Source organism: Vigna angularis, chromosome 5, assembly GCF_016808095.1.
Source record: "Vigna angularis cultivar LongXiaoDou No.4 chromosome 5, ASM1680809v1, whole genome shotgun sequence".
Taxonomy (NCBI): Eukaryota; Viridiplantae; Streptophyta; class Magnoliopsida; order Fabales; family Fabaceae; genus Vigna; species Vigna angularis.
Window position 1 is genome coordinate 30,154,552 of NC_068974.1, and position 16,944 is coordinate 30,171,495.

General features: G+C 33.0%; 3 protein-coding genes across 4 annotated transcripts; all 3 read right to left on the reverse strand.

Annotated features, from left to right (window-relative positions):
• Positions 1 to 1,892: 1,892 nt before the first annotated feature.
• Positions 1,893 to 3,552, reverse strand: LOC108339889 (uncharacterized). Its single transcript, XM_017577112.2, has 2 exons — positions 3,088 to 3,552; positions 1,893 to 2,323 (listed from the first exon to the last, which is right to left on the reverse strand). The coding sequence occupies exons 1-2, from the start codon at positions 3,409 to 3,411 to the stop codon at positions 2,144 to 2,146; spliced, it is 504 nt and encodes a 167-aa protein (XP_017432601.1). The 5' UTR covers positions 3,412 to 3,552; the 3' UTR covers positions 1,893 to 2,143.
• Positions 3,553 to 7,552: 4,000 nt separating this feature from the next.
• Positions 7,553 to 10,164, reverse strand: LOC108339766 (septum-promoting GTP-binding protein 1). The gene is made up of 6 exons (XM_017576967.2): positions 9,514 to 10,164; positions 9,253 to 9,373; positions 9,059 to 9,155; positions 8,914 to 8,953; positions 8,734 to 8,817; positions 7,553 to 8,189 (listed from the first exon to the last, which is right to left on the reverse strand). The coding sequence occupies exons 1-6, from the start codon at positions 9,844 to 9,846 to the stop codon at positions 8,025 to 8,027; spliced, it is 840 nt and encodes a 279-aa protein (XP_017432456.1). The 5' UTR covers positions 9,847 to 10,164; the 3' UTR covers positions 7,553 to 8,024.
• Positions 10,165 to 11,062: 898 nt separating this feature from the next.
• LOC108340763 (glutamate receptor 3.4) lies at positions 11,063 to 16,280 on the reverse strand. 2 transcript variants are annotated; one of them, XM_017578330.2, is made up of 7 exons: positions 16,112 to 16,280; positions 15,299 to 15,676; positions 13,793 to 15,138; positions 13,004 to 13,281; positions 12,767 to 12,798; positions 12,265 to 12,674; positions 11,063 to 11,861 (listed from the first exon to the last, which is right to left on the reverse strand). In XM_017578330.2, exons 2-7 carry the CDS (start codon positions 15,594 to 15,596, stop codon positions 11,418 to 11,420), a joined length of 2,808 nt encoding a protein of 935 aa, XP_017433819.1. In that variant the 5' UTR covers positions 15,597 to 15,676; positions 16,112 to 16,280; the 3' UTR covers positions 11,063 to 11,417. The 2 variants fall into 2 exon arrangements, with proteins under 2 accessions (XP_017433819.1, XP_017433820.1); XM_017578331.2 differs by lacking the exon at positions 16,112 to 16,280 and having other exon boundaries at positions 15,299 to 15,957.
• Positions 16,281 to 16,944: the final 664 nt, after the last annotated feature.

The window sequence follows — 16,944 nt, forward strand, 5'->3', positions numbered from 1 at the left end:
TTGTTCTATTTCAAAATTTAGTAATTTTCCTTATCAAATTGTAAAATATGATGAATTTCAAAACTCAGCAACCTTTTCAATCGAATTTAAAAAATGGATAATTTTTTAAATTGAATTTTGAAATTTAATAATTTATAAACTGGATTACGAAATTCGATTACTTCAGTACATCTAAAACAATAAAAATAAATATATTGAAGAAATAGAAAATTTAAAACCTTAATAAACAAAAACGTGTGAAAAAAAAAATGAAACGTGAAGAATAAAGACTTACTGTGCATGGTACAGTAAATGCGATTTGATAAACAATTATTACTCCTTTTCTAATTTTTTTTAATATATTTTTAATGAAGAGTAAACATATCACCTTGAAGGTGCAGTGTGAAGGTTTGGAGGTGCAGGGAGAAAAATATCCTAAAAAATTTGGGGGTCATCACATAATCGGATTCATTGTTTTGCCCATAAGCACCAAACAACCCAAGAGACATAAAACTGTTAGAAAAGCAATGCTCATTTAAATTTCCATACAAGCCACTCATGTGTTTTAGGAAACTTTAAAATTAATTTATTCATAAAGACAAAAAAAAAGTACGCAGAAGAAAATAAAACTGACTTTTTCACATTAAAAATAAAAAAGTATAGAAATTTTACAAAAAAAATTACTAATTAATTTATAATAAGCCACATTTAATTTATGACAAATCAATTCCATTTACTGTTTTTTTCTTTTCCAAAAATTATTTTGGAGGAGTTTCTTGAATCATATCCTTACTTCCCTAATTCTATATTCAAGAGGGAGGAGAAGGGGCATAAAAATAAATAAAAAAGAATTGTTTTGTACTGTTTTTATTGAATCATGATTTCTTAAAAACCCATAAACTCGTCCATTTTTTTTTCAAGGAGAGGATTGTACAGTGATTTCATCATGTTCTCTTTTACGTTATACCATTTACTGTAGTCCAAGACCATTAAGAATAACGTAAAACCTTACAAACATTTCACCTATGGTCTCTTATAATTTTTCATTATGAAAAGCTCATTGATTGATTATCATATTGATCTTAACAAAAACATTGTTTGTGTCCTCATGCGTGAGTCAAGATATCTCACATTATTATCTCAGTTTTTGAAATAGAAACTTATCTATTGGATAACCAGTTTGGTTTAATTTCAACTGACTTTAAGATGAAACATTTGAGTTCTTTGGCAGTTTACTAATCATTTAATTTCTTATATTCTGATTTCATTAAAGAATAGATTAAGATTACAAGTATGAATTTGAATTCCTGATATATATATATATATATATATATATATATATATATATATATATATATATATATATATATATATATATATATATAAGACTCACAAATTCATTGATGTGTTAACTCTTATTTAAAATTAACTTTGCTACAGAATCTTATTTTATAGGTATGAAATTCAAAATATTTTTGTTCTGTATATTATTTTGATCCTTTCATGTCCCAGTTATTATTCAAGCTCAGAGAAGATTCTCATGGTGTGAGAACATGACATCATGTCAACTGGGTTATCCAGGTAAATTATTACATACGCAGAACATATCTCAGTAACTGTTATGCAAAGAGACAAAGCATATCCATCTTGGTATTTTAAGTTTTCATTTAACCGGCTTAATGGAATCCACAAAATTTCTATTCATTTTAACTTAATATCTTAACATTTTCTTCAAGTTCATTTGATCTGTCCATGCTTTAGCTTTCATTTGACATGATTATGAATATATTCTGCATTAAAAATTCTCAGAATAGCAATATTCAAGAAGGGGGTCTAACTAAACAGTCATATATATCAAGTAGAAACTGGTCCTCTACCAGTGATGATCATTTTTGTGTATTAAGAGCTAAAAACAACAAATCCAAGTAGATAGAATTTTATTTCTTTTCATGGCAAAGATGTCAGCAAATATGCAACATGATGGAATTTGATGTTCACCTGATACAAAATCTTTTTCTCAGATATTAAGTCTAAGGGGACTCAGTTAAATAAAAAACATACGAAAATTTGCTTTCATGAGGGGTCCTTGGCATGCTTCTTCATCCCCTCAAACCTACGGTTATGCTCTTTCCATTTTCTCACGTTTGATTCATTCCTGAAAATTTCAAGCTCTCTTTTTCCTCATCAATGCAGGTCTTTTGCCTAGAGCTGAAGTTGATTTGGATGAACATGTGAGCAATCCTCGCAGCAGAGCCAGAGCACCCAAACCCATGAAAGAGGCATACAGTGTTAATAGCTTATCAGATGCCCTATTCGAATTCATCATTTCTGATAATATAGCGACCTGCAACCCACAAACAACCAATGTCTCATTGTTACTCACATCTATGGCTGGATCAAAGACTAATATTACACCTCCATCTTCAGTGAAACAAGTATCCTTGTGAAAAGTCAAATGATTGTATATTTTCTCATTCTCAGAGTTTCAACTTAACAATAATTCTAACCAAAGTGTAATTAACACCTAAGCAAGTAACCTATAAAGCCACTCAATACATCTTGACCATAGTTTCCGATTAAAATCAAAATCGAACCTATACAATTGCATTGCCTAAATTTTGCTTTCATTATATTTAGACAGCAACCTATGTAATCAATTCAACATGATCTAACAGCTGCAAAAAGACATTTTTTCGTGCTAGAACAAAGTAATAATAACCAACAATAATAGCAGATCCCTGTAAACAAAGAGTGCATTGGTTCTAATTGAATGGTCGCTAGTAACTCCAAAAGGTTAGAGCTTTTCTAGATCCAAAGATCCAAACATCAGAAAAGAGAATAATATCCATTTTCTGTCTTCCCCCAGAAGCATAATCGTTCACATTAACACATGATCCATACAAACATGCAACCATATTAATCAAAATACAAAAAATAAAAAAGAGGGGCCATTAAAAAGGTAGAAACTTTTTCCCTGTAAGAAAAATAAGTATTCTCTGCAGTCCTGCTCATAGGATTATAAAAAATGGGAAAAAATTTGAAGAAGTAAAATATGAATTTAAAGTTGACAGACATATAGATAGATAGAAAGAAAGATGATAGGGTTACCATGGAGGTAGAGGTAGAGACACCATACATCAAGCAAGTGGTGTTGAACCAAGGCTTGGAAGTGAGAATGGCATAGAGGTTGAGGAGTGCAAGGGGCCATTGGAATAGAAGCTCAAGCCACACAAGACCTACAAAAAAGTGTGGCTTTTCAGCCACAAGGTAATCACCATAGTCGTGGGTGTAGTGGTCCTTGAGTTGGACAAGAATTTCAGGGAAATAACTCAGAGGAAGACATGTTTGAGCATCAATGAGAGGAGCAGCTACTGCTATCACGAGGAAGAACAGGAACAGAATGGCGTCTACTAGCTTTAACACAACACCCATTTGTTGATTCGCGGATTTGAAGCCTCTAAAGGGCAAAGAATGAAGATTGGAGGATCAAGGAGAAAAGGGTTCTTACGAAAAGAGGGATCTTGGAGCCTGCAAATTCCCCAACACTCTTTTCGTTATGTTCTATGATCTTCTATTTCATTAGAAAAAAATAAAGATTGCAATTTCTTTCCATTTTTAGAAATATTTGTAATTTTCTTAAAATAGAGTGATGGGTTTTTTATTTGTTAAGGGGTTGTTTTAAGTTTCCATGCTACGTATGTATAAAGTAATAAAAATGTAAATTTTTGTATATTTTCAAGAAAAAATAGAATAAAAAGTAAGTAAAAATAGTATTAAATGAATGTAAAAATTTTAGGTACGTGAAAACAATCATTATTTATGTATATATTTTCTACTTAGTTATCAAAATTATAGTTAATTTTTTTAATAAAGTAGATTATTTTCAATAATATCTCATAGTGTTAAAAATACAATTTTATAAACAATAAAAGATACAATGAGAACAATATTTTTTATAATAAGCAAAATGTTAACAAAATTATTATAAGAAACACATTTTATGATTAATTGCAATTTAAAATTATCAAAGTTTCATTACATTGATATATTGTATGTGAATGAAGCTCCAAGGTGAATAAGTTTTTCTCAAGCAATACCATTAATGGTATTATGAAAATGACTCATGGTAAAAAAAGTAAAAAAAGAAATTATATATATGTGTGCTAAAGTTAAATATCATAGGCTGTTCTTCTCTTTAACTCTGTGACACATAGGTAATTAGTGTACTAAACAGATTAACATCAACAACTCTTGAGAAGAAAAAGAAAGGTTTTCTCTTCCTACACCTTGTCATTTTTAAAGTAATCATTTTACTATCATTATCAATTTTAAAAAAAAAATTAAACTAATTTCTCTAAAACTTTTGGAATATGATTTCTAAATCAGGATTTTCAGAATAAAAGTTTTAGAACAAGACTTTGAAAATATGTTTTTCAATAGGCATAAAATACATTCTAATTTTTAGAATAAATTTACCGAAATATACGATAGCTTTCTAAATAAGTATTTTTTTTAATGAGTTAAATATTTTCTTATTGTTTTTAACGGAGAATAACCATTAATGATAATGTAATAATGATAACAATAATAGGATTAATAATAACAATATAATAATAATATGGTATAATAAAAGAAAAGATAATTTAGTATTTGTCTATTGGTAGGAAAATATAGAAATTAATAATAATTGAGATAAAAGAAAAATCAACAACACATTATAAAATATCACGAAATATTTCATCCAAACACCTTTTATATAATGGGGGAAAAAAGAAAAATCAACAAAACACATTATAAAATGTCACGAAATATTTCATCCAAATACCTTTTATGAACAATAGAATTTTATTTCTTGAATAATTTTCGCGCTTTCTTAATAGTATTTCTTCATCGTTATTAATTTACAGAATATAGAAAAAATAGTTTAGCACATACGTATGAAATGACATTTTTAATAATTTTACAGAATTTTGAGTATAGTGTAAAGATACAAAAAGAGGACTTGTGGAAAAATGGGTGACGGTCTTATTTTGTAATTGGATTTCATCCTCTGCTTCGTTTCATTTAATTTTCATATTCCTTCTTTTTTTTTTTGAGTCAAGTTTTCTTCTTTTGAGTTAGGTTTTGAGTGGGTGTTTATTTTTATTTACTTCGACATTGTGATTAATTTTTCTGGAGTTCCATTAACCTTTAACTTATCATATTGATTCAATTTTTGATTCGGATTTTGGATGATGTTGATATTTATTTATTGTTTTGTTGTGCTTGTTTGTTGTTATTGTTGCATGTATTGGTGTTCTTGTAACACTTTGTTAATATTTTTTGGTCTTCTATCTCTTACATAATGAGGATTGTGTGGTAGGACATTATGGGTAATGTGTGAAAAGTGAAAGTCTGTTTATTGCTTCTTCGAGTGGACAGTAGTCACTAGTGTTGATTTGAGACAATAACAACGTCCACCATAATTATAGCTTATAGACCCAATAAAAGTAAGAGATTATTCGTTTCACAACTTTTATATGCTTGATTTAGTGGTTTAAATTTGATTTTCAAATAAATATGTTGTTTGTATTAAATGAAAGTATTTATATTTTAAAATTATATATATATATATATATATATATATATATATATATTCTTAAACTCTAAAATATGAACACGTTCATTTAATACAAGCAAAATATTTATTACGGGATCAAATCAACACATAAGCCACTTAATTAAACCTATAAAAGTTGTAGAGTCACTAATCTCTTACTTGAGATTGAACATACTATATATGAGAACTAAAAATTGTGATTGTAGAGGAAGTTGTTGTTGCTGCTCATGTTGTTAATGTTGGTAGTGATATTGTTGCTGCAAATGAAAACTAGTAACTACTACCACAAACACACGAAGAAGCAATAGAGAGATAAGGCTTATAGTTTTCACGTACCACGCACAAAGCCTTGCCATAGAACTGTCATCGCGCTGAAGACAGAGGGTCAAAAATCATTAATAATGTGTCGCAAAAACACCATAGACATGCAACAATAACAAATAAGCATATAAAACCAGAAACGACCACCAACATCACCAAAAAGCACGAACCAACAATGGAAACAAACACATGAAGTTAGAGGTTAATGGACCCAAAAAAAATTAATCGCAATGTTAAGGTAGAAAAAAAATAAACATACACCGAAAACCTAATTTAGAAGAAGAAAATCTAACTTAAAAGAAGAGAAATAAAGGAATGTGAAACAAAAGGAAGATGAAATCCAATTACAAAATAAAATAATCACTGTTTTTCCACAATTATCTTTCTCTTTATGACTCACAAGATTATAAAAAATTATTAAAAGAATAATAATAAAATGACAGATCTATATTTATTTGAGACACATTACAAAAATAAAATTATCATAAAAATAAATTTTTATATTTTTTTTTAAAAAATAAATAAAAATAATATCAAATAAATATAAAAAATTTGTGTAAAAATATATATATATATATATATATATATTAAAAGGGTCACATAATCTCGTATCAAATGAATCTCATCCCATACTCCAATGTCAAACTAACATTTTTCAAAAAAATAAACCCTATCCAACATCATCATCGTTGCATGCCACACAAATTATTATGGCGAAATCGTGTAACATTGCACTTTCTTTGATGATGGTGAAGAGGAAATACAAAGAGAAGAATACGTAAGGAAGAAAAGAAAAAAGATAAACATGATAAAATTGATGATGGTTTGGTTTACGAGAAGTAAGAAATGAAAGAACGTCATTTTACCTTTTATAATATATACTCTTTCACATTATTTTCATCCTTCTTATTTTTCTAATCTAGTTATTTAAATTATATTTATAACATAATTCAAAGTGTACACAACAACTATCGACTGTCTTTCTTTGAAATTTAAACTTTTGTCACAGTTTTTTTTTAAACTATCTTAAAAATTTAAAGAAAAACATATTTAGATTATCTTTTATTTCAATTTTTAAACAATGTAAGATTTTTAAACATGTTAAAATGATACGAGAAAATGAGAGATAGAGATACTGCCTTTGGAAAGGTCCAGGAGAAATTATCATCCCAAATTTTATTAACTTTGTGTTTGAGCTTATCAACATGACTTATAGACTTTTTTGTATAGAAGTGTTTCTCTGTGAACTTTTTCTTTTACAAGTTTGTACTTACATGAATGTAACTAGTAAGAGCTTATGCTGAATTAAAATGCAAAAAGTGAAAGAACACTAAAGTAAACACATCATAGTTAGCTGAATCAATTGCCACTTGTCAGGTAAAATTTTAAAAAATTTAGTTATCTAGAGACAGAACTATCAAGGTAGTAAGAAAAGTGCAAAAAAAAAATAATAATAATGAAAGAAGTATTTTTTTGATCAAGATCTTTATAGGTCAACAACACCATGAGTAGTAATTTGAAGTTGCTTTCTCCAGTTCATGAACAATCTTCTTGAAAATCTATTCATCACAGTGTGATCTTTCAAATCACATCATTAATGTTAATTAGGACTTATGTGATAAAGACCCCCATGACTTGAGTGAGAGAAAGAAATGAACCACATGAAATGGTTTTATTTATTTAAAAGAACTTTGGATTACCAGAATTCAAACCAGGTGAGAAATAAAAAAGAAACAAAAAGAAAATTAGGTACATCTCTGTCTCATCATCTATGCTCTTGACAGCAACTCAAATGACACCTTAATATCAAGACAAAAGCACCACTGACTAATCTGTACTCAACAATTAATGCATTAGTTTCTCTTTTCTTGTTATGCTGCTACTACTCAACCTTATACTTCTCTCCTTTGTTTTCACTTTTCCCCTTATTCTTCTCCTTGTAAAACCTTATTGCTGGTGATGGTGATTGAAGAGAGCCTTGTTTGTTTCCATGGAAATTGACATGTGTGTAAACCTAACAACTCAATTGCCCCAAGAGTGAGATATTCTCATCACACCCCCCAAGTTGGCACGGTTGACTTTGAAGTATGCTCACTTAACTTCACAACTCTATGTAATGTACAGTTCAGAAGTCAATGATGGGCTCCCCAACATTCAAATTTCTTTCCACTTTCCATGGTAGGTCGAAAAGTTTAGCAGTGATGAACTTGAAGATCTTATTCACGTTGATGTTGTAAGTTGCACTGGAAAAGAACAAGGCAGCATTCAGGGCCTTTGCATATTTTCTTGCCTGTTCAATGTCACAACATCACCAACATCAAATCTTATCTTCAAAACAAGACATTTTTTTTCTATTTTGGAGAGGCTCACACAGCATTCCAACATAACATGCTTGCAAATAAATAGGTATGGAACATGGTTGGTCTTGTCTTCCCTAAGACTCAACGAATCATCAAACATGAGGTGCCTTATAATGTAAGATGGGGTCCATGATCATTAACCTGACCATGCTTTATGCAGGTGACTCTACTTGGTTTTGATGATAAAAACTATCTTTAACATGCCTATACCCTATTGAAAAATTAGTGGTGTCTGCAAAGTTAAGTGTTTGGAAAAAATGAGGCTATTCCATCAATCTCTTTTGTTTTTATTCCACGTTGCAATTGAAAACAACAATCATCAAAACTATCAATTTTTCTGATTTTGTAGTGATATTGTGTCACAAAAGAATGCATAATACTTCTTCAGATCTGGAGGTTCTGTTTTAGTAGATCTAAGAACATGCAGAGATCGTACATAAACTGCATTTTTATTGTTGAAATAGGAACTCTTACCTCATTAGCAACAGTCCATTGGATATCAATAGGCAGCTGGATAAAATCATCAAACTTGGTTCCTATCAACACTGGTATTGCTGTCTACAAAAGTCAAGGATAAAGCACGATAAAATCCCACTCCTCTGTATCCACATGCATACAAGTTTATGCTTTCTGGGACAAAAGAAAAAAATATACCTGATTCCATTTCCTGGCTTCTTTGTACCAACCGAGAACACTGAAATCATTCACCCAAAAAAAAATGGTGAGAATTCATCTGATATTAGCAATCTGAAAAGGCTTTAGCCAAAATTAATCCAAAACAACACAACAAAGAAGGTACCTGTTTAATGTGCATCGACTTGTTAGATCAAACATAATCAAAATCGCCACAGAATCCGTGCAAGCCATCGGAATTCGATCTTCTGTTTTTCCATCACCTGCATGGAAAACAACCAATTATTAAAATATAAATAATTAACCATCATTGATCTTTCTTTTTTGCCATATCCATATCCAACACATGTATATATCTACCTTGTACTTCCCAGATACAGTACGAGATGCGAACCCCTTTAACGACCAGTGTTTTGTCCATCTGATTTAACCCTTCCATCTGGCTACCATGCTTCTCCTTTTCATCCCCAACATATTTCACCTGAAAACCACATTCAAACAAAAGGAAAAACGAACAGTAAATAAAAGCAATTTTTTGACTCAACCCGTTTCAGGTTAAACGCAATAGAACCAAAAAATAAAAAGAAAAATATCCATGCTGGCTCAAATACTAATACAAACCAAAAAGCTGGTTTTTCCAATTTGGCAATCTCCCAACAAGCTGATCTTCAAGGAGACCAAGTCAGAATCCAAATCATGGGTTTGAAACATCGCCGGCGGCGCGACATCCATCTCTTCACGAGCAATTTCGCCGGGTGATTCTGCGGTCGGGGGCAGCGGCGGAGAGGGTAATGCTGGAGGCAGCATGCTGTAGGTGCTGTTGGTCTTCCTCCCGGAACAGAGCAGGATGCGGTGGAGGACACGGAGGATGCAGCGGCGTAGCAGGGAAACGCGGTGGTGAAAGCGTCGCCTTATGGTGGTTGAGTTGTTGAGTTTGGTGCCAAACTGGGGCATGTTTTGTTTTGATCTCCTTCCTTGTTTTTTTTTTTTTGTTTTCTTTTGTTGTTTTCGGAGGAAATAAAGGAAAATTTGAAGATGTGTTTTTGTGTCGTGTTTGGAATGGAATGTTGATGACGACGACGACGAACTACGACGGATGGCCTCAAGTGCAACCACTGAGCCTCTCAGCCATGAAAATGAAAAGTGAGGTTGTGTGTTGTCTCATATTTTTGAATGCTGAGGGTACTTTCGGGTTTTCCGCCCTCACCTCTCCCTATGTTCTTGATTTTGTGAAGGGTTTTCACTTTTTCAGTTACATCTTTCAACGACTTTTGTGCTATCAGCAGCACTACTTTAAGGCCACGGTTGACCGTTAATATATGAACACTGTCCTTTCATTCCACAATTTTAAATGTGGCTACAGTTTTCCTCATTTTAAGACACCCTCAGATAAATCTAGATTTTGCTCCAATAATTTTGGTTATACATCAGAAAATTATATTTTTATTTATTACTATTTCTTATTTATTTATGTATAATACCACTACTTTTTATCTATCTTTCTATTAATACCTCTAATGTTTGTATGAAATTTTTTAATTTATTAATAAAAAAATTATTATTTATGATCTTTCCGTGTGTGTGTGTGTATAGTGATTTAATAATAATTTAATATTTTATTGAAGAATCTTTTTGCCTTAGCCTTGTTTCAATTCTTATTACTATTAACTTCGATTAACTAAGAATATTGATTGGTGAATAGTGTGGGTTCTATAAAAATCTTCTCTGCCTTTTGTGTGTGTTTGAAGTTTGGTGAATAAAAAGGGGCTTTTGAGAAACAAGACAACATTATCGACCACGTGTTGCTCTGGAAAACATGTGTTCAATGGTCCCATTTGATGAATCATTTTCAAATGTGTACCTCACCAGCGACAAACCCATGTAGTGAAATCACCAAATCATTCAATGCAGTATTTGGAGATTTCATACTCGGAGATTCGTGTCATAAGAATTATGGTGACAGACAAAATAAAAACTTTGCGTATTTTTCATACTAAACCAAAATCTTGGATGAGAAGGATGAAGGGCAACTAAGAATACTTGTAGTGATTGCGTAAGATCATATGAAGCTTGAACCTAATTTCTACTTTCTTTTTATTTCTTCAAGACAACCTTGCAAAAGGGTCTGTATAAAACATGTTATTCCCAGTAAAAATATCAACAACTTGCATGAATGAACTCTTGAAGCCCTTGCTGGATTTTGCTTATAAACAAACTCACTTTTAATAGGACCACCAAAAGCTTGGAAAATGAAAGCATGTTCTATGATGAGAATTGTGTCAGGGTATTCCTTTTCTTCACAAGCTTTTTCTAAACAAAGGTACAACAAACTAAAGCATGATTTTTGTTCTTTCTTTAAACAATGTTGTGGTGGTGACAGTCTTGCTGTCGCAATTTCCTAGCTAGGAAGGAAGGATTTACCTTCAGTGGTGTAGACTAATTTGTGCCAACGCTATATGACTAGGTAGCCTAAAAGAGAAAAAATCAAAAAGATAAACAAAGCAAAATGAGAGAGGGTAGGTTAACTAGATGGCTGATGAAACAGAAGGATCATCCAAGCTTTGGCTGTGTCTCCTTTTCTTGTTTTCCCTAAGTATCTCTTTGACTTCTGCTTCCCTTTTATCTACAAATACCATCAACTTCTTCAGGCTAGGAGTTCTGCTTGGACGTCTAGACCTCCTCACTGGTTGGAGTTCCTCATCAGTTTTCTCAGATTCTGGGCTGAATTTGTTATATTGACAGAAGATTCTGGCAAAGAAAATTATGAGGGTAATGAAACATGCAATGCCACATATAAGAAAGAGGCCCCAGAAGCTTGTCAGAGCTAGTTTGTTTGAATCAACATCTACGGTTGTGCACTCCTTTTTGTTAAGCCATTTGTCATGAATCCTTTGCAGGTCACCACTCTCAGAGAGTTGAAGAATGGCGGTTGACAAGTCAACAGCAAGGGGAGAGTCCCTCTGGAATGCCTGTTATCAGGGAAACAAGTCAACCATGATTGGAAAATCATCCCTAGATATTACATCAAAGATATGAACACAACAAGCACATCACAGTAGAAGAACATTGATGTGTAAAATTAGATATAACTTGGCTTATTTATGTATTTTTCATAGCAAGTGTTGCCATAAAATTATGTAACAAAGTAACTCAAGATATTTTCTTTTAGAAGAAAATGGAATACTCAATGCAATAGGGTATGTTTGATTTCTATTTTCAAAATACTTATTAGCCCTATAGATACTATATAAACAAACCTGAGGTTGGAACGCTTATCTATTTTCTAAACTACAAAAGTAGTGTGCAGTAGAGTTAAATAATGGATGAACATATGGAATCCTTTACTTTAGACATGCAAGAAGAGATACTCACAAATCCCCAGCCACTCTTAGTGAACTCCCGGCCAACAGTTCTGAATTTACACTGACTGCTGGACATCAAGAGCTCAATGTAAGGAAGCTCGTCAACAACTGCCACAACTCCTCCAGCTTGAGGTCCTCGCTGAAGGGCATCAATATAATCCTCCATGTTTTTCAGCGTAACTATTCTAGATTCAGCTATATTGAGGTCATCTACAAGATACTTGCGTGCAAATGAACCATCTTGAATTCCAATCGGTAGTGTACTTGAGATCAAGCTATCAATTCCTTCAATTTGAGATGACAGTTGCCGCACAGTGAGGATAGAGGTCAAGCTAGCTGTGTAGCTTGAATTTATGATCAACACCACAAAGAGCCATATGATTAGCACCAATCGTCCAAGTCCACTCACAGTGTTCTCCCCTTTTTGTCAAGTCAACGAATTTCATCATGAACAATACAAAACAAGGACAGTTGCAGGTAAAAATTGAAAAGGGTGTGAAAGAAAAACATACTGTGTGAGAAAAACATGGTTGAGAAACTAAACCTGCAATAGAGGAAGGAATTGATCTTAGTAAAAATATTTTACTGTATGTTAAAGTAATGCAATTACCTCTAATCTGACTAATACACTACAATGATATAGCAAGGGATGCAATGTCACATACCCTTGCAATGATCATCACAAAGGGACTTTTGTGATCCACGAAAAGATTGAGAAAAAGGGTTTCAAATGGGCAGAGCATACTCACCAAAACACTGTTATAAGTTGTTTCCTCGGTGAGCCCCGGAACTCAGGATTGAGCCTGTGCTCAAGAATCCATACAACACTTCCAACAAAAAGAAAGAAAGCACCAGTGACACACCACATTTCAGTAGTGAATGGCTGAAGGAAAGACCAAGGGCTTGACTTCTGCTCTTTAAAAGGAACAACAACAACAAGCCCTGAGGGCATGAAAGGTTGAGTAAAATCCACTATCCTTGTCCTATTTGTGACAATTGTAACATCTCCAACAGCTGCATCAAAGTTCTAGACAAGTAAAGGACACCAAATTAGCAAAACTATCAGAATTTGAAAACCATATCAAGGAAAGGATCAATTTCCCACATTATCGCTACTCATAGTCTTAAATATAAGTAAATTATCAAGGATTAAATATTTTTGTAGTCTTTAAACTTAGATGCCAAATTGAAATTCGGTCCGGTCTCAAAGTTTAATACATATTAGTCCCCAAACTTTACAAAAAATGGATATAACTCTCTTAGCTCTAGGATGTTTTGTGTTAAATGACGTTCCAAGCTAATATTTTAGTTGAAACGTGTCAAAACAACTCAAATGTGTTAACCTGAAACTTTGTTTGACACAAAATTTAATGCAGTTGGATTATGAAGACTATATATATTTATTTTTAAAGTTTAAGGATCAAAATATATCAAAGTTTGGGCAGAGACGGACTCCAATTTTGCAAGCTTAAGGACTGAAAATATATATATATATAACCCAATTATCAATGGTAACAATGTATGATTTAGATACTCACATTTTGTGCAACTTGTTCCACAAGCTCGTTGTAGCTAGGATTCCTTACACCATTTCCAAATAACATGTATTTTCGTGGGACGGGGTAAGGCAACAATTTCAAGGCTGCTTCAAAAACGTCAATGCAATAGCCTTGTACCCCTGGCGGGTTGTTGTCCTTAGAAACAAAGTCCTTGTAGCTCACTCTGTTAGGAACTGCTATCCTAAGTGGTTGTCCATTGTTGGGAAACACCCACCCTCTTGGTGTAGTTGTAATCTCTCCAGGCCATATCACACTGTAAAGTTGTTGATTTCTCAGTAAAGGTGTGTTTGATGATTTTTTCAGATATAAAGTTTCAGGAGCTAGAACTGTCAGACCAGAATGATTAGACCAGTAACCAATTCTACGGGATCCACTACCACCAATATTGAGAATTTCATATGCTGGATGAACTAGATTCTTGTCCATATCAAACTCAATTTGACCACTCACACCAGTGAAGTTCATTCCCAAAATTGTCTGGAGAAACTGTGGACCACCATCAAATGTACGAAGTGAAGCTAAATGCAACATGCTTCCATTTGTGTCTTGCAACTTAGGGTCACTAGAGAAAGAAACGTTTCCCCCTTCATTGAGATAAGCATCAAGAGCACGAGCTGCTAACCAAACAGAATCATAAGCATAAAATGCATAAGAATTGAAGCTTACAGTCTCTTTGGCCCTTTGGCTTTTCAAGGTGGAGAGAAGATTCTTCTTGAGATCAGTGTCAGGAATGTGATGACGAAAAGCCACAATCCCTTGTAAGAGATTCATTGTGTCAGGGTCAGGTGACTCTGAGGAATCCAGCACTGAAGGAAGCCAATCTGTTGCAATCCAAACGTAGCCACTGCCCATCATTCCGAGCTTCTTGGCAATGGAGAAAATTGCTAAACCAGTATCAGGATTCACATGCAGAACATAGACCCGCGATTCCATCAAGTTCACTTCATTCAACAAGTCACTGATATCACTTTCTGAGGCCCCAGGAGAAAAAGCAGCCTTGTAAGAGATCTTGGAACGTTTCTTCGACAGTGCATCACCCAATACAGAAATTCCATTCCTGCCATTGTCATCATCTACATATATGGCAATTACCTCCCTCCATCTGTGATAATTAATAAAGGCTGAAACTGCATACATCTGAAAATAGTCGTTCTGAGTAGTGCGGATAAAATATGGGTACTGTAGAGAAGAAAGAGTGGGGTCAGTAGCCCCAAACGACAGAAGAGGTACATGGAGTTCATTAACAACATGAGAGATTATATGAGCTGTTCCAGATGACAGTGGACCAACAACAGCAACCACATCATTCTCCATCAATTGCAGAGCTACATCATCAACAAGATTAATCAAGCCTATTTACTCACACCCCTTCCCCAAAGAGAGGATTTCATGAACAAACAAAAAAGTGTTGAGGTTAAATTTAAGTAAAACCAATCGGTGAAAGAGATAGCTGCTGAAATTTCAAGCTTTGGCAATGGCAAATACCTTCCATTGTTGCAAGAAACGCACTGCAATTTGTGCTGTGCAAAATGACTTGCAGGTCAATGCCAGGGAGAATGCTCGTGCTAGAATTAACATCTTTAACAGCAGCCAAAATTGCAGGTAAAGCAGATCTTCCAATGACAGAATCCATAGGGAATAGGGCTCCAAATTTCACAGCCTTCGGTCTTGAAGAAACAGAGGAATCCACACTGGTAGGTGAAGAAGGTTCTTTCCTCCCCACCACTTCCAGGGGAATCCACAAGCACAAAACAAAGATGAACAGTGTTCTCCCCATACCCATGCTTCCAAGAGGATCTTCCTTCAAAGTAAGCAACTTTCGGCTTCAGTTCTTCAGTTTATACCACCATTCTGCTCAGAGAACTAAGCACACCAGCCATGTGCCAAAACCATTTCAGGAACAGCACAAAAAGTAAATATAAGTAAGCACCATCGTAGTTGGAACAACAAGGAAGAACAGCTCATGCTCCATGAACACAAAGATTCTATCTATATCTTGGGTGCTTGAACCTAGAAGACTAGGATTCCGCACTCAAAAATAAAAATTCCATGTTCATACTTTTGGTGATTCTAAATATGCATGAGTGAACCACACAAATCACAGTAATCCAATCATACCCAGAAATTCCAAAAGATAAGCCACTGAAAGCATATAATAAAGGTTGGTGCTTTGGAGAAGTTAAACCCACATGTTTAATTTATTCATTAATAAATGATAATGATATAAAATAAAAACCAATATAATATGTCTGAGAAACCTAGATAACACGTTAAGAAGAAGAGAATATCTGAGGTTACCTCAAAACCAGACTTGATGAGATAAAAAACCTTAGAACAGTGCTGTTCTGAAACATTGGAACATGAACAGCTGAAGAGGGGAAGTTACTGTGTCTTGGGTTCAAGAAAAGAATCATTCATTCGCTTTCAAGCATATTCATTTTCAAATGTCGTGGTGCTTAAAGAGATTTTTTTAAGATTCATGGAACCAACGTGTTCATTTATTTTCCAGTTCTTGTAATTAATGAAAAATAATATATAAGACAAATTTCTTTTTAAGTATTAAGACTTGGATAATAGCATGAATAGTACGTTGTCTCTCCTTTTTTTGGTTGATATTTTGCATCAACAATTCCTACCAAACAATACTGATGGGACTTTTACGTACGTTAATAAGGAAAAATAAAAATACTCAGAAAGAATTAAATATATTAAAAGTTTTAAAAAGTAATATTTAAAAATAATTAAAAGGGTTTAACAAAATACAATAATGGAGCTGTGAATGCAGACAAAGCAATAGCCATAGCCATCATGAGAGGACGAAAGACAGAGAAAGACTGGGTTGGTTGGAAATACAGTTAAAAAAAGTAGGTTTATAAATGAAAATATTACTTAAAAAAATAATAATATTTCTGGTACCTAATTAAAACTATAAATTCAAATTAACACAATACATTTTACTAATTATGTATTTTATTAAATATTTTACTATAACTTCATCTGTTACAAACCATGTGACGCAAAACATATTAATCTGCTAATTATTTAATTACAATCTGAGTATAACATTTATTCTCTTACATTGATATAATAATTTGTTTAAAAGTAATATCTGTTTCCTAATTTCTTAATGG

What these genes read in the sequence shown, in the direction of transcription:
- LOC108340763 (XM_017578330.2), bottom strand. Translation starts at nt 15,596, where the DNA reads ATGGGTATGGGGAGAACACTGTTCATCTTTGTTTTGTGCTTGTGGATT. An exon ending in GTTTCTTGCAACAATGGAAG is followed by an intron (nt 15,139 to 15,298) that starts GTATTTGCCATT and finishes TTGATGATGTAG; the next exon opens with CTCTGCAATTGATGGAGAAT. An exon ending in AACCATGTTTTTCTCACACA is followed by an intron (nt 12,675 to 12,766) that starts GTATGTTTTTCT and finishes CTTGACAAAAAG; the next exon opens with GGGAGAACACTGTGAGTGGA.
- LOC108339766 (XM_017576967.2), bottom strand. Translation starts at nt 9,846, where the DNA reads ATGCCCCAGTTTGGCACCAAACTCAACAACTCAACCACCATAAGGCGA. An exon ending in TTGGAAAAACCAGCTTTTTG is followed by an intron (nt 9,374 to 9,513) that starts GTTTGTATTAGT and finishes TGTGGTTTTCAG; the next exon opens with GTGAAATATGTTGGGGATGA. An exon ending in CTGTATCTGGGAAGTACAAG is followed by an intron (nt 9,156 to 9,252) that starts GTAGATATATAC and finishes TTTTCCATGCAG; the next exon opens with GTGATGGAAAAACAGAAGAT.
- LOC108339889 (XM_017577112.2), bottom strand. Translation starts at nt 3,411, where the DNA reads ATGGGTGTTGTGTTAAAGCTAGTAGACGCCATTCTGTTCCTGTTCTTC. An exon ending in TCTCTACCTCTACCTCCATG is followed by an intron (nt 2,324 to 3,087) that starts GTAACCCTATCA and finishes TGTGGGTTGCAG; the next exon opens with GTCGCTATATTATCAGAAAT.